At 40.6% G+C, this 21,968-nt stretch overlaps 3 protein-coding genes across 4 annotated transcripts; 2 read left to right on the top strand and 1 right to left on the bottom strand.

Moving 5' to 3' along the window:
- The first annotated feature begins 8,138 nt into the window (after window positions 1-8,138).
- unc-119 (unc-119 lipid binding chaperone) lies at window positions 8,139-11,792 on the top strand. The gene is made up of 5 exons (XM_017090620.3): window positions 8,139-8,689; window positions 8,791-8,914; window positions 9,469-10,120; window positions 10,182-10,354; window positions 10,852-11,792. The coding sequence occupies exons 3-5, from the start codon at window positions 9,618-9,620 to the stop codon at window positions 10,968-10,970; spliced, it is 795 nt and encodes a 264-aa protein (XP_016946109.1). The 5' UTR covers window positions 8,139-8,689; window positions 8,791-8,914; window positions 9,469-9,617; the 3' UTR covers window positions 10,971-11,792.
- A 1,047-nt stretch (window positions 11,793-12,839) lies between these two features.
- On the bottom strand, window positions 12,840-14,833 carry LOC108004568 (sn-1-specific diacylglycerol lipase ABHD11). Its single transcript, XM_017067505.4, has 5 exons — window positions 14,523-14,833; window positions 14,288-14,461; window positions 13,312-13,541; window positions 13,116-13,253; window positions 12,840-13,045 (listed from the first exon to the last, which is right to left on the bottom strand). The coding sequence occupies exons 1-5, from the start codon at window positions 14,790-14,792 to the stop codon at window positions 12,907-12,909; spliced, it is 951 nt and encodes a 316-aa protein (XP_016922994.2). The 5' UTR covers window positions 14,793-14,833; the 3' UTR covers window positions 12,840-12,906.
- A 514-nt stretch (window positions 14,834-15,347) lies between these two features.
- On the top strand, window positions 15,348-20,941 carry LOC108004694 (zinc finger CCCH domain-containing protein 18). 2 transcript variants are annotated; one of them, XM_017067705.4, is made up of 6 exons: window positions 15,348-15,617; window positions 16,864-17,696; window positions 17,797-19,369; window positions 19,436-19,576; window positions 19,640-19,777; window positions 20,303-20,941. In XM_017067705.4, exons 2-6 carry the CDS (start codon window positions 16,908-16,910, stop codon window positions 20,611-20,613), a joined length of 2,952 nt encoding a protein of 983 aa, XP_016923194.2. In that variant the 5' UTR covers window positions 15,348-15,617; window positions 16,864-16,907; the 3' UTR covers window positions 20,614-20,941. The 2 variants fall into 2 exon arrangements, with proteins under 2 accessions (XP_016923194.2, XP_065723621.2); XM_065867549.2 differs by lacking the exon at window positions 15,348-15,617 and adding an exon at window positions 16,011-16,119.
- Window positions 20,942-21,968: the final 1,027 nt, after the last annotated feature.

Genomic DNA, 21,968 nt, shown 5'->3' with positions numbered 1-21,968 from the left:
CTCCACGGCATAATATTTTATAATGTGGCGTTAGGATGGTATAGGTGGGTGCAAAGTTCTGAGGTTTCTCAAACGCCACTTGATGGTTTCTCGTGGATTTTTTCGGGACAAGTGGCTCCCTCGTCGACCGGGAGGAGGTGACCTGCCTCGGGTTGTGCGTTGTGGGTTGTGGGAATCTCCCAGAGGTCCATCCTTCCAGGGAATGTGAACCTGTGAGGGACCTAACCTAACATGTGTTGGCTGGTCCAGCTTTAAAATGGGGCTTTCCCGGCCAAACCAAACACACATGTGTGCCTGTGCCTCTAACTTTGGCTTAAATCGAAGGAGCGAAGGATCGGGTGCGGGTTGTGTTTTGGATTTCCCGTCGGATTAAGCAACTTAGTGCACAATCCGTCGCGCTGACCTGCCATCCAGTTTCCTTTCCTTTCAGTTCCGACTGACGAATATTCTTCAAGGGTCAGCTCGGGTCAGTTAGCAGGTCAGTCCGTGCCGGTGTGTCCGTCCAGTCCGTCCGGCTAATTGTAATCGTGGGAAAAACCAATCAGACGCAACATTCGACCCTGAAGCCACGGCCACTTTATTAGGGGGCAATATTAGCGTAATCCACATTTAGGGTTTGCGTCGAAGAAGCCGTAAAGAACTTGGCTTGCGTTTACGGCCGCACCATAAACCACGGCGATCTAGAGATATACGCACCTACATATCACCTACCTGCCCGATCTTTCATGGGGTCTTTGGATTCGGGAATTAATTCGGTCTTTATATTAATTCGATTAAATGTTATCAATGGTTTTTGATCATTTTCATTTTTCAGCTTCATTTTAAAAAATGTATGCTATTAAAATTGAAATTTTATAGATCCTAAGTTTTATAAAACTGGAAGAGTGGTTTTATATCTATATTTTAACTCAATGAAATGTTATCAGTGGTTCCCTGATCACATACATTTTCATGCAAATCTTCAAGTATATAATATAAGAATGTTTATTTTAAAGATCCCAAATTAAGTAAAACGAATATTTTTATTTGTATACCAATGAATTTTAGAACAGTTCATATCATATCATTTTTGTAAGAACAAATATTTCACCTTTTTCGTATGCTAACAAATGATCGGTAATGTAATATTTTATACATTTTATTGACATATATCACTTGTAGTGGCACTTTCGGATGTCATCCCAAAAAACCTCAGTCGTTTATCATCGCCGTCTAATGATGATGGCTCCACCGGGGAACTTGGGATGATGAATGGATCCATATCCGGTAGCTGGCAAGATTATTGGATACGTGGTCATGTTTATGCATATAACACCGATGTCGGAGTCGATATCTGTTGATATTTGGTGATTCAGCTGGGGACATCGCAGGTGGCCATAATTTAGACGGCGGTATCTCTCGTTTAAAAGTTAAATGAGCCGCCGGAGACCTCATTAGATACGCACCCCCCGTCTGTCCGTCTCCGTCTGGGTCTACCTATCTGTCTATCTATCTACATATCTATCAATCCATCTCTCTATCTATATGCATACTTCTATATCTGCGATATACGCGCGTGGCATTAACAATCGGCTGAGGAAATCGGGTGCACAGTAGCCAGCCGACATCGCCACCTGTCCATAAATCGCTCAGGCCGAGAGACCCATGGCACTATGGCATTATACACAGTATAAGCAGTGTGTCAGGAGGGAAACGCACACGAAATACTAATTATGGGAATGGAATCTATGGGGCGTCATAAATCAAATTCAAATTCCGCTCGCAGGCGTTACATTGAAACCATAGACGTAGCATAGTAGGTGTATTGGATCTATGACCGAAGTTCCATTTCGGGTTTCAGAAAAAAGAAAGGCAGAGATTAGAGATAAGAATCGGATGGAATCTATGTGGCATTGCATACCAAAAACTGGAAACCAAAGACCAACAATGATTTGTGCCCAAGTGTCCCATGTCAACGGGTCTTCGCAATAGTGACGATGAAACCCTTCGCTCAGGATTGTGTTTGAGATTTTGAGAACCCCCAGATCTTCGGTTTGATTTGTGGCCCTTTTTGGTGATGGGGGATTTAACATTACACCGTCTTCAGCGGCGATAGGAAGTACTTGTCCTTTGTCATTTGAAGATTGGAATTTAAACGAACTCAAGGTTATTTTGGGATTATTTGATCAATAATACAATGATCATCTTAAAGCATTGCCTTATACATATTATTTAAAGGTTATTCTAAGGTTTTAGATTTTTTGTAATATTTGTCAGGATTGTAAGCTGTGTAAAAGGATTATAATACAAAGTCAACCCCAGTTTTTCCAGTTTTCATATTTTATAGAATATTTTAACTAATCCTATATAATTTTTTGAAAACCTATAACCCATATTTAGTATATTATCTATTTGACTTAATAATGATAAATCCAAACAGCCTTTCAGTCTGATCTAATGTCAAATTACTTCTTCTTGGATTGTTTCATTGTATTATAGATCGTTTTTGGGATCTGCCTGGTATTTAAATCGTCCCCCCGCTGTTACTTCGCCGCCACCCCCCTAAGCACACATTTCCAGTGCCTACTGTACGTGGGACATCCAACTGAGCCCTGAAATGGGGTTTGTTTACAGGACTGAGGTCAACTATCTATGTAAATCTAATATTTGGAGTCTGATAACGCATGTACAATCTACATATGGGGCATAAAGCATGCTGCAAATACAACAGACGGTGGGTGGTGGTGCGTTTGTGTGGGTGGTAGGGGGGTGTTTGGTTCAAGAGGAGGTGGAAAAATAAAAGTTTATTCCTTGGGAGGGCAGACAAATAAACTTTTCGGCCCTGCTCGCGGACAGACATTATGTGCGCATTATTTTGAATATATATAGATAAATTATTTTGGAATATTTATGTACGTGTTTTGTTTGTATGCCTTTGGGTTTTAATTTATGCGTGTGGCTTTCAAGTTTTTGAATGCAGTTGCAACTTTTTGGGATTCTTCGTTGAAAGTGTATGTTTATGTATGGTAATGAATGTTTTTTTTTGACTTGATGTGAGTTCTTGTCTATGTTCTGTTTTAATATTTGTTTAAAAAGTGGCATGTTAAAAAAAGGTGTGTTTTAAAGCTAGAAAACCTACATAAATTTCAAGTTGAAAGCTGTCCGCATATTAACCTTCAACTTCGGTTTAAGTCTATAAAGCCTATGAAAATTGTAGGTTTAAGCCCTACTGTTTGTTACCATGCGAATGAAACCTACATTTCTAGTCCGTATTTTAAGCTAAAAGTAGGTTTTAAACATAAAAAAAGTTTTCGAACTCCCATTTCTGTGAGTTCTTTCCTTTTGCTTAAGGTCTACTGTACAGTAAAGCTAAATCGCTATAAGTTCAGGCAGTAGTATCACAGAATTCAGGCAATTAAAGCACTCCGGGACTTGAGCACCGGGTTTCCTTTTCCTCCTGAAGGTCAGAATTGCAAAAGGGAGCAAGAGCAACCCTTTGAAAGGTAAAGTTCAAGCTCTACGAAGGTAATGCCCACTGTACGTGTGATTGTGATTGTGACTGTGAGTGTTTGGTTTTTGGTTTGGGTTTGAGTTTCGGTTTTGGGATACCTACAATCCGACAGTTCCAACAGTCCTACAATAATGCACTCACCAACACCAACTCAAACCCATCGAGAATCCATATCAGCACGGAGGAACAATAACAAAACGCCGCAATAACAAAACATTCGTGCCCCGGACAAACGGACAAATGGACAAACGGAACGGACGGAAAGTTCAGACATACACACTGGCACACCTACGTTCTTAGAGCCACGGGCAGCCACAGTGGAGGGAAAGTAAATAGCACCAAGTTACGGGGCAAGTTCCCAAACTGGTTTTTCTAAGATCTTGTACGAAAACATGAAATTTTAAATATTTACACGAGATTTCTTCTTATCTAATACAAATATTTGTTGTTACTTTTATACGATTATACTATACTGTGATAATATACTATATAACTTTACTAGAATTTCATATAAAAACTTGTTTTCTGTATAAAAGAATTTAAAAATGTTTGATCCCTATATGATCACAACCCGTAATGTTCAAAACTGGATTGTCACATTAAAAAGCTTAAAGGAGAGGTCCTTGAAATGAAATACTTTCTATAACTAAAGTAGAAAACAATATTTATAAATTGTGAACAAATTTAAAACTTGTTTGCGAGTACTTGGTATATTAACTATGACAAATTAAAATTGGGAGCTATGAAATAAATGTAGTAATTTGTTCTTGAAATAAATGGATTTTATATGTTTTACAATAAACGTGTGGTTAAAGAATATAAACATACAACAATAAATTGTAATAAAATACAATCATTTAAAAAAGAATTACTTATTTTTAGTGTTTCATGACAATAAAAAAGCCATATACTTTTGTAGTTAAATATATAAAACTCATCTCTTTGGTGCCATTTTCGTGGGCTGTGGTGTGTTCTCGCACACACTGACGCTTTCCCACTCGCCATATAAAGGCAGGCCAAACAAACGGAGACGGAGGTGGCAGAGGCGTCGACGTCGGCGGTGGCAGCGGTGCGGGCAGAGGCGTCGGCAGAGTCAGGCCAGACAGTCTGTCGCCAGAAAAATCCGCACTCACACACACGCAAGTACTGCACTCACACACACGCCCATGCACTGAGAGAAACGGGGGCTGGGCGAAGGGGCGTCGGGAAGGGGGAAGTGGGGAAGTGGGGGAGTGGGCAGTGGAGGCGTCGGCGTCGACGTCGCTGCCCACTGTTGTTGTATCTCGGTTGAGAAATCGCTCGAAAAAGCGAAGCGCAAAGCAAAGCAAAATTCCATTTAGATTATGCTCTGTGGCTCTTCTGCTTCTTCTTCTCGCTGCACTGAGAAAAATCAACTTAAATGCAATTACAGACATCACGTTCAGCTTGCTAGGAATGCACATAAAGAAAAAAAGTGTTTAAAAAAGTAATTTTCGTTTTCTTTTTACAAATATTATAGGAAATATCTATTGACATAGAAATTTAAAAATTTTTAAAGTTCAAATCCTTTTATATTATCCAGAGATTATCTTGTAAATAGAAAATTAATCTTGCAATAAAAACAGTATGACCATATTTAAAAATACTTAATTTTTTTAAATACATAACAAACTCAAAATGGTAACTGTTTGACTATTTGAAATAAAACTTCTTCAGTGTACAATGAAAGCCACCGAAAATTCGTAGAAAAATTGTGATATTTGATTTTTTTAAAATTGTGTGCAGTGTATTAATCTTGTTGTTGTTGGCGCTTTTGACGAACAGAACGCGCTGCTTGGGAGGTGTTACTCTATAGAGTATGAAACACACACACGGAATGAACCCCAGAAGTACACACACACCGAAACGACCACTCGATGTGGAGTGTGTGTGCGAGTGAGGTGTGCCGGTGTGAGTGTGAGTGCAGTGTGCATTGCATTGCCAGACCGTCCGGCGCGCATAACGTCATCGGCACTTGGAACAGCTACAGTGGCGTCACATCAAAAGGGGATTCCAAAATAAAATTGAAGAAGAGGTTTAACTGGTGAAAACGAACTTAAATTCAGCTGTTTTGATATATTTTCAGCTGTACATCCTTCTGTTTTATTAAAATTTGCAGTTTAGGACTATCTGCTCCAAAAAGTATGCAATACTTTGTAAAAAACTAAAATAAAAAGAAAAGTTTATACATGTTTTTTTTTGACAATTTACTATATAAAGAAGGCAAAACATTAGAATGATATGATTCAAAAATAGTTTTCGAAGGCAGATAAGATAGCCAAGATATCGAGGAAAACTAGAATTCTAACCATTGATCGAGCCCCCTTTTATTTGCTGCGCCCCTGTTCCCCCACTCGAGTACGAATTTTATCGCCCACGATTTCGGTTGTTGTTGCTCTACTGTTTGTTTTCGATACCCAGGCACACACACACACATACATATATATTGAAGTACCCAGGGGGTACTTGAGTTCTATGGTTCAAAAAACCCCTCCCCCAGCCCGCCCATGAAAGAAATAAATATTCAAACAATTTCTCCTAACTAACAATCAAACGCTAAGTTTTATTTGCCATGTCAATGGAAATCGATGTTGATAATACTCAAGTAGCTATAATTTTGGAAAGTCTTATAGGTATGAAAGATTAGAAACTTCCCATTTAAGAAGAATATATTAAAAGAACGGGATACAAATTCCAATTATTTGTAATCAATCATGAAGTTGTAAAGATCTCAAATAGATCTTTTAAATTAAAGGTTAAGGGGGGTTATAGAAAATATTATAATGAAATGAAGGATGGTTATATTAGCTTATGGTATTTACAAAAACTATATCTATCCTTCATTATAACTTATAAATATTAATCTTTGTAAAGGATCCGCTTTCAAATGAACACTTGTTGTTATAATTAAAATTTGGCTCCAAGGTCTTGCAACTCAGGGAACTGAAGATTTTTAACTAAAATGAAACCGAATCCTGCTTATGGCATTTCCACTGATTCAAAAGATGGATTATCCCGCGAATTCCTTGGATCTTTCTCGACCCTTTCGGCCTGTCAGATGGCATATTCCTCAGGTGCCCGGCTGTCTGCAGATTTTATGTGAGTTTTAGGGATAAATCAAGTGAGGGGGGCGGCGGTTCGAAGGGGGGTCAGTTTGGAGAACTCCAGTCAAACTGTACTAAAGATAGAGCCGAACACGTTCCCAGTGCCAGCACACAGATACACACCAATACAAAAGAATAAAAAATACAAAAAAAAAATACAGGAAACGCGGACGCCAATGGAGTAAAAGACCAGGGGCGGGGGCAGAGGACAGCGGACGGGGGACGGGGGATAAGTGCATATGTGGCCCCTGAAACTTAACACTTCTTTGGCTCCGGCTGCGAATATTAAAATACCCACTTAAGGCCAACAATAACAGCAGCAAAAGCAGAGAAAATGTAAAAAAGAGGAGCTAGAATTGAACTCAAGTAGTTTCCTCTCACACGGCAAGAAATAATTATAAGAAATGTTAGTAAGTAAAAAAAATGTGACTCAGATCGGAACAGAAAGTAAAAGATTTTTTACTTTTTTTTAAACTATTATACACGTTTTAATTTTTTGACAATAAGTATTCCTACTTTGTCTCTTTAACAAATAAATGCATTTCTAATACGATATAATATATATTAATATATATTTTTTTGTTAATGTAAATTGCATTTTTTGCAGTGCATAAACATGATCCGGCATTGGCGCCCGTGCGTCTGAATATGGAAATCGAAATGGGTTCGGTATGGTATGGTATGGTGGTTCGCTGTATATGGGAATGGGATATGGATAGGACACTTGAGTTTCGGGACGGGCTTATCGTTATCCTAGCGGAGAGGAAAGGAAACCACTCGAAGGGGCGCTCGTCAGCACTTGAGAAAAGGAGAAGCAGGCAGACTGCATGGATATTAACTAATTGTCGGCCACAGAAATGCTGGGGAAGCGATCGACACGCCATTTAACACATTTGCACGCTCCAAAAGTATTTCCCTTTCGAGTTTACTCTGCACTCCATGGTAATTTCAGGAGCGACAAAGGTGATATTTGAGTTATTATATCTTATACCTTTTTCAAAAGAAATAAATGTATTTAAAAGGGTTTGTCCTTATTATGTTTTTTTGTATTTCTTGATAAAAGCAAAAAATGAAATATTTTAAAAGATATGCCCTTGAACTATTTTAATATATGATTTATAAAAATTTAAGTAGTTTATAGATTATATTATCTAAATATAATATTTTATCCGTCCTTGCTTTTTTGCACTTATTTTCTACTTCAAAAATGTAGATTTGTCTTTTGGTTTGTTTTTTTCTTGTTTTTTGAAAAGCCCGCCAGAAGTTTTGCCACAAATTCTGTTAGAAACTGTTAACATTAGCTTGCCCAAAAAATATGTTTAAAGGCTAAACAGAAAAACATAGTTCTACTTAATTGAAATTATTTTTAAACTTCGTAACATTTCTTGCAAATAATATACTAAGTTTTCAAAAATTGCGCCAACATTATGAAAGTGTGTACACACTTGTGAGTGGCAATGCTGGTGTCAGTAGTAAAACGGTCACACCTCACGCACTTTGAAACTATCGATACACAAGCTCTCGACAAATGATCGATAGTGCCATCGATTGCAAGTGGCAAGGTGCAAAAAAGTGGGCAAAAAAGGTGCAATGTTTTAACGTTATTTAAATGCGTTAAGTGGAGTTGCATTGCAGACGACAACAACAATAACAACAGCAGTGTGGAATGCCGGCATTTAATTGATTTAACTGTTTTTTTTCTGCGGGCAGCGCAGCAGCAGAGCAGCAACAACAAAAACAAAAACATAAACTAAGCTCCACAAATACATATACATAAACACATATAAGCACTAATACAAAGGACGAAAAACAAACGGAAAAAGGAAAAACAAACACAAAGAAGGCAAGAAGAAGAAGACGAGGATAAAGGGAAAAGCAGCTTTTCCAGAAATTGGGTCGCGCCTTGCAAGCTTGGTTTGTTGTTGTTGTTGCTGGTGATTTTCACACGAATTTCATTCGCCTTTGTTGTTGTTGTGCTGTGTGCATTTGTTGCTGCCGTCGTCGTCGTAGTTTTGTTGTTGTTGTTGCTGCTGGCAGCTAAATGTTATGGCAACACTTGCAACCTGCATTTGTGTGGGTGAGTAGTGTTTTTTTTCCTTTTTACTGAATTTACTTTATTTTCCCTGTAATTATTGTTTTTCCTTTATATAAATTTGTGTTTTTTTCTTGTTTTTTAAGAGTGAGAAGTGGAAAGCGAAAGGATAATACCAATATCTATTGGCAAGTCGGAAGGAAGCCTTAGATTTCCACTTGAATATCCTGGCAAAGTTTATGGCAACCCTACGCTTGTGTGTTTGTGTGGGTGAGTACTTAATTTATTGGTTAAAAAATTAGAAATTACAACGCATTTGTCTATATTTTATTTTTAAAAACACCAGTTCTAATATGTAAATACAACAAAAACACAATTTTATTTAATGAATATCTATTTTTTCTGCTCTAGTCATACTATGCTTATTTTTCGTTCTTATTTTTAAATTCTGAATTTAATAAAAAAAATGTACACATTATTTGTTTAAAAAATTAATTTAATTTTTTTTTAAATTTAATTTTGTTTTACCTACTGTTTTTTTAATTTAGTTTAATTTATAAACTGGAACTTTTTGTATATAAAATATAAAACTTTTATAAAAACATATTAAATGTTTTTTTAAATAACCTTTAATTTTTGTAAAAATTTTAATTATTTTCATACTTTTATTACTTGTAAAAACATTGCATATTCCCTATTCTCATGGGTAAATTTCTTAACATTCCGTATTAATATTATGTTACTATGTTAAAACCTAAACGTTTTATAGCTATTAAATTAATCTTTCAACATAAAATGTTTCATATAAAAATCCTTTTTTTCAGACTGACCCAGCGGAGTAGCTTGAAATCGAGAGGATACCACTGCTGCAGCCAGCCAGTCAGGCCTTAATCTCCACCAGAAACTGTTCAGCTCCAGAACCCGATCCCCCGACCATAGACATATAGAATACCACCAATAATCCCCGTGAAAAATGAGTGTGGTGGGCAAGCAACTGAATCCCGTGCAATCCTCCAATGCAGCTGCCGTGGCCACAGCGTCCTCCTCGGCCGCAGGATCCTCCTCGGCTGGCAGCGGAGTGGAGGCCAATGGCGGCAGTGGAGGAGCCGCGGGAGCTGCCGCATCGGGCGGCGCCTCCAATGACTCCAAACGAGCTGCGGAGCCATCCAGCGTGAGTCCCGATGAGGTGCTCCACCTGACCAAGATCACGGACGACTATCTCTGCTCCGCCAATGCAAATGTGTTCGAGATTGACTTCACGCGGTTCAAGATCCGCGACCTGGAGAGCGGTGCCGTGCTCTTCGAGATCGCCAAGCCGCCGAGCGAGCAATATCCGGACGGACTGTCCGTGGAGGAGACCATGCTGGCGGCAGCCGAGGAACTGTCGCTGGAGGACACTGCCGATCCAAATGCCGGACGCTATGTGCGCTATCAGTTCACACCGGCATTTCTCAACCTCAAAACAGTGGGAGCCACGTGCGTTGCATTGTATTTTGTTCCAAATATCTCTTTATCCACTGTCTATTTTTGATTTCAGTGTGGAATTCACTGTGGGCAGCCAGCCTGTCAATAACTTCCGCATGATCGAACGCCACTTCTTCCGCGATCGCCTGCTAAAGACCTTCGACTTTGAGTTTGGCTACTGCATTCCATATTCGAAGAACACGTGCGAGCACATCTACGAGTTTCCTAACCTTCCACCCGACCTAGGTGAGCCATTTTACATAATCCCAGCCCAGCCCAGCCCGGCCAGCAGCCAAGTGCAAGTGGCTGCCAAAATTTAAGGGGTTTGTGGGTCAAGGTCGTTTTCGTTTGGTGCTTGCAAGAAAAGGGGTTGTCCATGGCACATTAATGGGCTGTTATTTGCCAGGTTACTTTGGATGCCTACCACCTATCTGTGTATCTATCATTGGTACTTTTCTTCCATTTTATTGAATGCAAAGCTTTAAGATTCTGATTGTAAAAAAAGATTGCATAATGTAGCATAGTTATGTGGGCTTATAAATTTGTTTATTCGTTATCTTAAAAGTACAATTTTAATGGATTCTCTATTAATTAATTTGTTAAATAGTCTGGTAAACTGGTTAGTAATGGTATTTCTATATATTTGAGGAGGAAAAAATTATGTTTTAAATATTATTATTGCCATATACCATCTAGACTTTATTACATATTACTAATATCTGGATTTATTGAAACATTTTCAGTGGCTGAGATGATATCGAGCCCCTTTGAGACGCGCTCAGACAGCTTTTACTTTGTGGAAAACCGACTCGTCATGCACAACAAAGCCGACTACGCCTACGATGGCGGCATTATAGTCTAGAAACCCAACTAATGTGGATCTACAACTAGAGCAAAACTAATAACTAAAGAACTAAAAACTACAAATGCTGTGAGACAAAATCAATGACTTGTCACACACACGAAACACTCGAAACACCCACTCAAAACTCAAAACTGAAAGGGTTACACTCAAATTGAAAATTGAAAATGGAAAATTGAAAATCAACAATCACACACACACTCACAAACACATCGAATCGAATCGAGGAATATTATCACAGCCATTTTAGCCTTAGCACAAGAGTTTTACCCACCATTCCTGTTTGATGTATTTAGCAAGGATAATAACTCCTGTACACACTAACACAAACAAACAAAACAAACAAACAAACACACACTGAAGCACGCGGACTGTGTTCATTTATCAATGATTTCAACTTTGACTATATAATTTTAAGTGCAATGTGATTTCCCCTGATTTATATCTGTATTTATACACATTTATTTATTCCTAATAAGTAAGTACACTCACACACTCCCAACAAGAAACATACATATATATATATATATATATAAATACGTACGTATACACACACGAAACCAAAGAAAAACGAATTGGGACATTTCGAAAAATTGAGAATTGCCGTCAATTTTTGTATGCAGCATACGATCATACGAGATCTATCAGCTTCTTCATGGCATTTTTTTTCGTGTCTGTGTATGTATATTTTTTAACAAAAACCAGATGAGAAAAGAAAAAGCTAATGAAAATGGAATTCTGAAAATCTAAAGAATCTAACGATCACACGCCGAACAAGAATGATAAATTAAATTACATTTTAAATGTACATACACCACAAAACCTTGAAGTTTAGCCAACTATTTTGGGGAGGGTCAGTCAAAGCTGACGTCATTTGGAGTGCATTTCGTGACTGAAAGTACTTAGAAGTGCAGCTACAGTAAGTATTGGTGGGGAATAATTACCCAAGTTATGGAATTTAGATATTCACGTTTTGGTTTCCATTTTGGAAACACTTGAACATGAAAACCGGTTAAAAATTTGACCCTTGTTAAAAGTAAATGTTTTAATGTAAAATATTAGAGAATTCAATCACGAATTCATAGAGGTATCCCACGTTAAAATCGTGTTCCAATAACTAAGGTTATGGAATCTAGGAGTGCAGTTTTGGGTACCCATTTGAAAACCATTGGAAATACGGAAAAATCGAACATGGAAAAGGGCTAAAATTTGGACCCTCTTTAAAAAGAAATATTTGAACGTAGAATGTTAGAGAATTCAACCACGAATTCAAAGAGGTATCCCACGTCAAAATCGGGTTACAATAGCGAAAGTTATGGAATTTAGAAGTGCAGTTTTGGGTTCCCATTCTGAAAACCATTGGAAATACGGAAAAATCAAACATGGAAAAGGGCTAAAACTTGGACCCTCTTTAAAAAGAAATGTTTGAACGTAGAATATTAAAAAATTGAACCACAAATTCATAGACGTATCCCACGTGAAAATCGGGTTACAATAGCGAAAGTTATGGAATTTAGAAGTGCAGTTTTGGGTTCCCAATCTGATAACAATTGGAAATACGGAAAAATCGAACATGGAAAAGGGCTAAAATTTGGACCCTCTTTAAAAAGAAATTTTTGAATGTAGAATATTAGAAAATTGAACCACCAATTCATAGAGGTATCCCATGTCTAAATCGGAATCCGATAAATCGAGTTATGGAATCTAGAAGTGCAGTTTTCGGTGAAACTGAAAACCATTGGAAGAATCTAACACGAAACTGTAATCTTTAGATTCTGAAAATATTGCTATCCTGCTCTTTTCGGTGAATGTTCTTGATCGGTAGTGATCTTAAAAAACATGCCGAGCCCAATAAAAACACAGTTCATATTTAATTTAGCTAAAGTCTATCTATGATTGACTCCTTTGTACAATTGGCTAACAAATCAAATTTGGTCTAATCAGTTCTGTTCAGGAACTCGGTGACTAATGTTATAAACTCCTGCGGCTGTTCAAAATGCACCAGATGTCCGGCTTCCAACCAGTGGATCTCCGAATTGGGGAACATCTCCACAATCTGCGGCCACTGTTCGCGTCTGAAATCATGAAAAGATTATATTATTAAGGATTGCAAAGGTTAGGCCCGTAGAAAAGCACCTCATTTACCTCATATAGGGTGAACGCGTTCCGCAGATAAAAGTGGTGGGTCCCGTGTACGGGGGCAGTTCTTCCAGAGTCTTCTGGTAGTTATCGAAGCGGGTGAGGAAATTTCGAAGAACCGGCGCATTGCAGGCCCATGAGAATCTGAAAGGGAATTTATTATTTTAATCCATTGACAAATAGCCTTTTGTGCCAAACTTACACCCCGGAATTGGGATCTTTTCGCAGATTCAGCATGATAAAGTCCACGGTCTCGTCTTCGGTGGCTTGCAGAAGGGTGTTCCTTGCTAATTTTCGGCCCTCGGACATGGGCAAAGTCGGTGAGAGATCCAAAGAAACCATCGCATCGAAGATTGCCGTCATCTCTCCAGTGGAACGAGGTACGCTTATGGGCGATATGTCTACCACTATCAAACGCTCCACCAACTCGGGCTGAAATAGAAGAAATAATGATTCATTTAATGCCACATTTAAACTTAAAGTAACTAATTAAGTATATAAATGGAATCCAACCAGTCAAGGGAAATTATTGAACTACTTTGAGTTTAAATATCCATAATATATCTATATCATTTAACTATATTGAAGTATTAAAGAATAAAGATAAAAGAAGAAAAATTTATGTAGAATAGCTAACAATAAGTATAGGTATTTATTTAATAGAACATTTAAAACAAACCTTGGTATATCTTTAGAATCATATCCTGCAGTCATCCTAGGTAAATAACAATAAAATATTTCATAAATACAATATCTTTGTATATCTTAGCATTATCTTTTTTTATGTCCTGTAATTTGTAAAGGTTCTTTAACTAAACCCTCTCGAAATTCTCTAAATCAAAGTATGCACAAGTTTTTCTTGTTATAAGGGCTATGACCGTATATTTTTTTAACTTATCCTGAACAGTATTATGTTCTTTAACTTGAATTAAAACATTAACTTACTTCATAACATATTAATTTCTAAAGCTTTACATATATAACAATTCACTAGGCAGTGAAACTTTTAATAATAAAATTTAAAAGCCAATGGCTTCTTTAATTTCATAATAATTAGGCATTTGTAGGCTTTAAAAATCATAAGAATATTTGTGCGATCATATCATTAGGTTATCCTAAACAACATGAGATATTGGCGTCTTTAGGGAATTCTCCATGGAACCCCTTGAAATACTCACATATTTCCGGGCGAAGTACATCATGGACCTGCCTCCCATGCTGTGGCCCATGCAGGCGGCGTTCGGGTGGCTGTGCTGTTCCAGAAACAGACGCACATCCTCGCTCATCGCCCTGGAAGTGTGGACTTCCGAATGGGGGCTCTCGCCATGATTCCGGCTATCAATTGCATATACCTATGGGAAGGAATTCCTTGATATTATATGGGGTAAACCCATGGAGAACTTAATGACCCACCTTCCTGGGGACTTTCCGCACCAGAGCCCTGCTAATTCCCCGCCAATTCTGCTTGGAACCGAAGAGCCCATGATAGGTCACCAAAGGTGGCCTCGTTTCCGGATTCTCCCCGGTGTACAAGTCGAAGCTCAGCTCTAGGGGCTCTGGGGCTTCCGAGGAGTACTCCTTCCTCGACAGGACCTTGGCCCCCAGAGGACTCCATGGCGCAGGAGAAAGGAGCTTTCCCGCGGAATACGAAAGTAAACGTAATGATTTCGTGAGGCGCTCCATCTGCTGGCCAGTGTGTACACACGCCACCGGCGGGAAAACCTAAATGGACAGTGGTGTGGATGCCAAGGGGGATGTATGTGTGTTCCACCAGTTGCGTAATGAAAATGAAATTTAAGAAATTTGGTTATTTTCGAACATTGTGCCAATTGTAGAGTGGAGTCAAGTATACTGGTTGGTTGATTTTTTAACTATTTACATGTTCTAGGCAATTATCAGGGGCGTAGTTGAAAAAAGTGCTTAGGGAAATTCTAAATCATGAAAATATGTTGGTAAGTTAATAAGCTATATGAAATTGTGTTTCTGATTATTTCAAAAAGTAAAACTGATATATAACAATTTCAAGGAAATTTAAGTTAACAATTATTATAAATTATCACAACTGCAATTACGCTATATTTTTACGTTACGTTTTCTAAACTTTTGTAACTTCTTAGTTTTAAGGGGCACTTAAGCCGTCCAAATCCCTCTTGGCGACGACTATGCCTGCTAAGTGGCAACTCTGACGCCACGCTTTTACCTTATTTAGGGTATTTTCTTCCAACGGCATTGCCCGCCACGCCGCTTACGGTCACACTAGACGAACAGCCGCCATATTTTCTGCGGCGGACACAAAATTTTCGATACAGGCGTTATATTTTAATTCAAATCAAATCCAGAGCAATTTCCGGAGCCCCAAAAAGCGATTTTCCAGGTAATCCAGACGCCAAGCAGCCGGGAACAGGGGCTTTCCAGTCCACCGACTAAAGAAGGGGGAAAGCGCGGCGCTGACGTCGGCAGAGGCAGCGCAGCGGCGCTCTCGCTCGCACCCGCACGATTGAAACATAGGTAAGCAGCAACAACAAACGAGCATATTGCTGAAACCAGACCAACAAATTGATATATTTTCAAGTATTCTATTTTTCCCCTCCAAAAAAATGAAAACTAAAAAAAGTACAAAGTTAAGCTCAAAATGTAACACAGTTAACAGTAAAAGTCGAAAGTCAGTAAGTGCAAAAAGTGGTTAAAGTTGTTAAGTACATCTAATTTCGGTCGCGAAAAGTGCGAAAAAGTCCGCAAAAATGCAAGTCTGCAAAAATCCAAATAATTAACTCTCTCCTGTGTGTGCGTCTGTGTGTGCGTGTCCTTAACTGTGTGTGGGAGGGGGGGAGCGCGAGAATAGAAAAATTTTTCCAATTGCTCACACTCTCTCTCTTGCTCTCTGTTATCTCTCTCGTTCGCGTCAAGAAAATTAATCAAAAGAAAATAAAATACGAAAAAAAAACAGTAGCACACACACACAATATAATCAATAAATTAAAAAAGATAAATGCTAATAAAAGAAATGAAGGTAAGAACCCCACTAAAAGTTAAAAGCAACAAAAAAACTTATCGATCAAAACTTTTATACTTCCTCTCATTCCCACAAAAAAAAAATGATACCAACATCGATTGTCTTGCCCCATCGCGTTATCGGAGCAGTCGAACATTATCGACCATCGACATTTGTTGGGGCTTTTGACCTTGACCTTGGTTTTGTTTCCCTTTCCCTTAATCCCTTTATCCGTTTTTATCGATTATAAGTTATCGCAAATATTTGATCAGAAAGAGTACATAAGAGTAAAGCCGTGTTGATTGTTCGATCGATAACTCAGAAAAAGTATATAATATTTGAGATCATAACTTTTTAACTACATCGACTAGTAAATTGCTTTTCCTCAATTAAGGAGTGATGAAAATAGGAAACCACGTGGTTTCCACAGTTTATATAAGTGTGTATGTATGTCTATGAATTAACTGAACTAAGTAGACAATAAAAAGTTATTATCCTACCGGTTTACAAATTCTAGTATTTTTGAGACCTATGTATTTAGATGGCAATAAAAAGTATTACAAAGTTTGTCCGCTTATTAAACCGGTTATTCCTCTCAAGAAGCCGCCAACAAATGATCGACTTGCTCCACTAGTTTTGCCCCGGTTACATTTCCCCCACCAAGAAGTGGTGGTTTATTATCGTCTAAGATTTGACCAGGGTGTTGAATGAGTACAGCCATGCCAGCTTAACTAACTCCAGATCCTTTCGAATCTCCTCCAGAAACGCCAAGGAACGAGTTGCCCGCACCGGCGTAAGGCTAACCCATGGTCCTCGACATGGAATCGGACGATTCTCGTGCCAGTTCCCCGTCCAATTCCTCGGAGTCGCGGTCGAATTCGCCCACCAACGACAAGGAGGATATTGCTATGGATCAGGACCAGGCCGAGGAGTCCGGTGGTGGTCCCACTCTAGATCGATCGGCTCGAGCACCCTCCACCAGCAGCTCATCGTCCAACTCCAGTTCCAGTTCGAGTCGCAGTGAGGTGTCCAAGAAGCAGAAGAAGAGCTCGAGCAGTAGCAGCGGCAGTGCCAGTGGCAGTAGCTCATCCAGTGGCTCCTCCAGCGAAGATGAGCCTGACCAGGAGCAGGAACAGGAGCAGGAGCGGTTGCCTGAACAGCAACAGCAGCAGCAGGCGCTCCAAAATGAGCCTGAGCCTGAGTCTGAGCCCGCCCAAGCGGAATCCGAATCCGCGCCTGTAACGCCTGCAGAAGCGGAGCAACCCGGTTCGCCGAGCGCCAAGTCGCAGCCCAGCTCGTTCCTCTCATCCGTTCGGAGTCGGAGCAACAGCCCCCAGCTGTACAATCAGGCTGCCGTGGATCTGAACATCAGCCATGAGGATCTGAGCGATGTTAGCGACATCGAGGCGGATGAGAAGCGATCACCGTCCAAGAATTCGCCGCAACGGGCGGACGAAGACGAGGATGGTGCCATCTCCAATGACTCACTGCCCGCTGTGGACGAGGAGGACGAGGTGCAGCAGGAGCTGCCCAAACAGAACGGAAAGGCGGCCAGTGGGGATGAGGAGAACGAAAAAAGTTCCAAAGAAACCAAAGTGAGCTCTAGTTTTATAAAAAAAACAAGTTTTTTTAAATGTTACCAAATGTTTGTTGGTTTTAAATGTCACATTTATTAAAATATCATATTTATTCCAGTCCGACGAAGCCGCCAATGGACGAACGTCAGCGTCTGCCTTGGAGGAGGATTTGGTGAAGACGCACGACGACGACGCCTTGGACTTTGAGGCGGAGGAGGGCGAGTGTGCGGAGCCGGTGAAGCAGCCACCGTCGGAGAGCAAAGCCAACGAAACAAACCAGGCCAAGAGCACGACCAAGGTGCCGGATGACGATGACGACGATGGTGAAGTGGACTGCGATGAGGATGACGCTGATGACAAGGACAAACGAAAGGATAGCGCGGGCAATGGCAGCTTGGAGGAGGGAGAGGAGGCGAAGGACAAGGAGGGGTCGGCTTCGTCTTCGCCCAGCAAGCGGAAAAAGGAAGAGGAGGAGCTGGAAGAGGGCGAGGTGTCGGACGAGGACGAAAAGCGACCGGAGGAGACAGAACCGAAGCCGGTGTGTCGATTCTACACTCGTGGACAGTGCACCTGGGGCATGAGCTGTCGCTTCCTGCATCCCGGAGTCACGGACAAGGGCAACTACACAATGTTCGAGAGCCTTGTGCGTTCGGTGCCAATGCAAGGCGGTTCAGCCGCAGCCGTAGCCGCCGGAGCGGGTCCATCGATAGCTGCTGCTCGGGCCGGAGCGGGTGCCTATAGCGCGCACCCCTCGGCGGCGGCCGAATATCATGACTATCGGAATGAGCGTCCAGCGCTGCACCACCGGCCAGCGCTCCTCCATGCGCCCAGTATTTACGGTGCCCATGCTCACGACACTCGCCCCTTGCTCCCCGACGGAGCACCGGTGGTGGTGGAGAATGCCTGGGAACGTGGCCTGCGCACCGCCAAGGAGATGATGCGCAAGGCCAACAAGCGCAAAGAGCAGGACATGGACTTTGAAGACAAGAAGATGAACTTAACCCTGTCGCCCGATGAAATGGAGAAAGATTCGTACTACCTCAAGGATCGCGGCGGCAGTAGCGCTCGATCACCGCCCCCGCCCTCGGCCTCTGCGCGCGAGCCGCCACTCAATCCACTCAGCATGCCGATCTCCATGCATCCGCATGCCGTTGGCCATGCCAATCCGCGTGCCCTCCTGCCCCTGCAGTACTCCGTGTACGGACCGCCGCCGGATCGTTACGGCCGCTCTCAGTATATGCCACCGCAGTTTGAGGATGTGGATGCGTACGGTCGGATGGCAAGATATCGCGAGCTACCGCCCCATAGGATGCCGCACTACGAGGACGATCGGCGATCGAGGCCAACGCGCGAGGTGATTGTCCAGCGAGTGGAGGCCGCCGGACGGGGTGATGAGTGGAGTGATCCCTGGATGCGATCCAAGTCGATTGGACGTGGTTCCTACGATCGGGAGGATCGCCGGCGTAGGGACAGGCGAAGCTACAGCAGCAACTCGTCGTACTCCACCTCGAACAGCTCGCAGAGCGACTCCAGTTCAGACTCGTCGCGGTCGAGCAGTCCCTCTGAACACAAGCGGCGCTACGGTGGCAGCTCGCACAAGCTAGCCGGCACCTCCGCTTCCTCACGCCGTCATGGAGGTAGGGCGGCTCGCTCGCCTAGCCAGATACCGCGCCGGCCCAGGCACTCTTCCAGTGAGTACTGCACTTATCCAATAAATGCTTCGAACATGATCTTAATCCTTTAATTTCCCTTTATAGAAGGAAGCCTCTCGCCTTCGTACAAGCGACCCGCTTTGGACAAGCGCGGCACTGGTCTCAGTCCTGCCACGAAGCGGAAGAAGATGTCGTCGCCGGCACCCAAGCTAAGGAGACGGCGCAGTTCCAGTACATCCGACTCAGGTAAGAATATTCGGTTTATCTGCCCCCATCTATCTTTCTAATTTGGCTTCGAATCTTTCTCAGATTCATCGGATACCTCGTACTCCGAATCAGAATCGGGCTCCTCGTCGTCGGACAGCTCGTCCGGATCAAGGGATACACCCCAAAAGCGTGTGAGAGCCACTGACAAGGCGCTCAACGAGCGCAAGCTTATTAAGAAGCGTAAGCATCACAATTGGGGTCTATAACTGAAAAATAGTCCATCATTTTATAGCTATTTTGTAGTCTAAAGAAATTTTGGAAACAGGCAGCTTTTTTACACTCCATATAACTTTTTTATTTTAAATTAAGTTGGCTGTATCACATTTTTAAATACGTCTATACATTTTAAGTAGGGCATTTGTAGATTGAATATATTTGAATAATTATAATAGGACTTTGTTTCCTAGGTGATTAAAGAACCATTTGTTTATACAACTGTCAAACAATTGTCATGTCTGCAATAACAAGAGTTTCCAGACTAATCCAAATGTTCATAATTTTGTTAAGACTAACATTAAATTCTAATATATTTGAATGGCAAAATTTTATGATTATATTTTTTTTTTATGAAGCTGACTTAAATTTTAAAACTATAAGCTAACTGGTAACCAGAAGCACTATTATTTTAATATTATATACGATACCATGTTTGCTCATTTTGTAATGCACATAAAAACTAATTTGTTTCGATGTCCATCTCCACAGCCGCTGAACAAGCAACCAAGAAGCGATCGCCTATTTCCATTGAGATTAAGAAAACGTCGAACATGGTCGGAGTTTCGGCACTGGCCTCACCCAACAACTCAGTCGACTCCGACAAGGAGAAGGAGCACGGCAACGGCACCGGCAAGGACAAGGAGAAGGATCACAGCAAGGACAAGGAGAAGGATGTCAAGGAGAAGGACAAGGATGGCGGCAAGGATAAGGATGGCAAGAAGTCGCGTCGAGAGGAGCTGCTGAAGCAATTGCGCGCCGTCGAGGATGCGATTGCCAAAAAGCGCTCCAAGCTAAACTGATCCGACTTGCTTCCGTCACTCCGCCCCTTTGTTCTACTACTCGCTTTCGTTTTCCTTGCCTCCCAGCTTCACCCACAACCGATCCCCACCCGCAGCCGGAAGATCTTCGGTCGGCGTCAATCAATACTTAGAAGTTACGCAACATTCGCATCGTATTCGATATTGCCTTGGCGTGTCTGCAGCCACTCGATTGCAATACAATTCAATGCATTTAGGTTAAAGCATCATTATGTCCTTTTTTTTCCTCCCCTGACTACCGCCAATTATGGAGCATTAAATACTATGTTTATAATAGTTTATAAATAAAAGCCAACACTAATATTGAGAACTTTTCTTTTTAAATTAAAATTTCGAATCTAATTATTTCAGAAGTTTTAAAAGTATGCCACTTTAAAATCGGTCTTGAATTCGTTGAGAGGAAGATCATGTTTGGGCCACCTTTCGGCCACCAATTTGAAACTTAGAGGTGCCTAAAATAAAAACGGTTCATAAAAAATTTACTGTCGTTGATAATCAATTTCATAGTAAATTTTTATAGAATTTAAAAAGTTGATCGCTTTTTCAGTCCAGTTTTCGGTCACCTTTCTGCAGCTCCTTATAAACTTATAAAGAGCTACCATAAAATTGGGTCAGTAAAATTAACAACGGAACCTCCTTGGAGGAGCCTAAACCATATCATGCAATTAAAATGATACACGCATATTAAAGTTATTGCATATTCTAAAGTTTTGTTCCTATAACAGCTCTATGATCTATACTATATTATTATTGTGCGTACTTTTTGATCACATACAAAATTCGAAATCCTGAAATCTTTACCCCAGAATGGAAGAAAGTATAATCAAAAACATCGAAGATATAATTTTTCTATTATTTTCCCAAACATTCCTATGAAAGCTATATGATATAGCAATCCGATACGGATCATTCCGACTTTACTACCTGCAAAAAAAATAAGACTTTTTGGGAAAGTTTGATCCAGATAGCTTTAAAACTGAGACTTATTGGCATAGAAACATAAGAAGCGTAAAGGAAGATTTATTTTTTGACAAATTCAGATTTTGGTCAAAAATACTAATTTTTTGGTGGTTTTTCAGTCGTACTTTAGCCAAATCAAGGCGTACAGCTAAAAGACCGACAGTTTTGAGCAGCTTGCTTCAATTGCTATCGGTCCCCATCACTTTAAGGAAGATCAAGAATATATATTTTTATAGGGTCGGAAATTTTTTCTGATTAAACTCATAATAACCTCTGCAAGGCTGTAACCAGTAAAACACAGTCCAAAAACTAAAATTTGAAATACCTTAGAGGTTTAAATAATGTAAAATTCGGTTGGCAAGCCATTGGAAAACGTG

Source organism: Drosophila suzukii, chromosome X, assembly GCF_043229965.1.
Source record: "Drosophila suzukii chromosome X, CBGP_Dsuzu_IsoJpt1.0, whole genome shotgun sequence".
Lineage (NCBI taxonomy): Eukaryota > Metazoa > Arthropoda > Insecta > Diptera > Drosophilidae > Drosophila > Drosophila suzukii.
Note: the sequence above shows the minus strand (reverse complement) of the source record. Positions and strands in the feature narration are given on the sequence as shown.

What these genes read in the sequence shown, in the direction of transcription:
- unc-119 (XM_017090620.3), top strand. Translation starts at nt 9,618, where the DNA reads ATGAGTGTGGTGGGCAAGCAACTGAATCCCGTGCAATCCTCCAATGCA. An exon ending in CTCAAAACAGTGGGAGCCAC is followed by an intron (nt 10,121 to 10,181) that starts GTGCGTTGCATT and finishes TTTTGATTTCAG; the next exon opens with TGTGGAATTCACTGTGGGCA. An exon ending in TAACCTTCCACCCGACCTAG is followed by an intron (nt 10,355 to 10,851) that starts GTGAGCCATTTT and finishes AAACATTTTCAG; the next exon opens with TGGCTGAGATGATATCGAGC.
- LOC108004568 (XM_017067505.4), bottom strand. Translation starts at nt 14,792, where the DNA reads ATGGAGCGCCTCACGAAATCATTACGTTTACTTTCGTATTCCGCGGGA. An exon ending in AAAGATCCCAATTCCGGGGT is followed by an intron (nt 13,254 to 13,311) that starts GTAAGTTTGGCA and finishes ATTCCCTTTCAG; the next exon opens with ATTCTCATGGGCCTGCAATG. An exon ending in ACGCGTTCACCCTATATGAG is followed by an intron (nt 13,046 to 13,115) that starts GTAAATGAGGTG and finishes TCATGATTTCAG; the next exon opens with ACGCGAACAGTGGCCGCAGA.
- LOC108004694 (XM_017067705.4), top strand. Translation starts at nt 16,908, where the DNA reads ATGGTCCTCGACATGGAATCGGACGATTCTCGTGCCAGTTCCCCGTCC. An exon ending in CCGGCCCAGGCACTCTTCCA is followed by an intron (nt 19,370 to 19,435) that starts GTGAGTACTGCA and finishes TTCCCTTTATAG; the next exon opens with AAGGAAGCCTCTCGCCTTCG. An exon ending in GCGCAAGCTTATTAAGAAGC is followed by an intron (nt 19,778 to 20,302) that starts GTAAGCATCACA and finishes CCATCTCCACAG; the next exon opens with CCGCTGAACAAGCAACCAAG.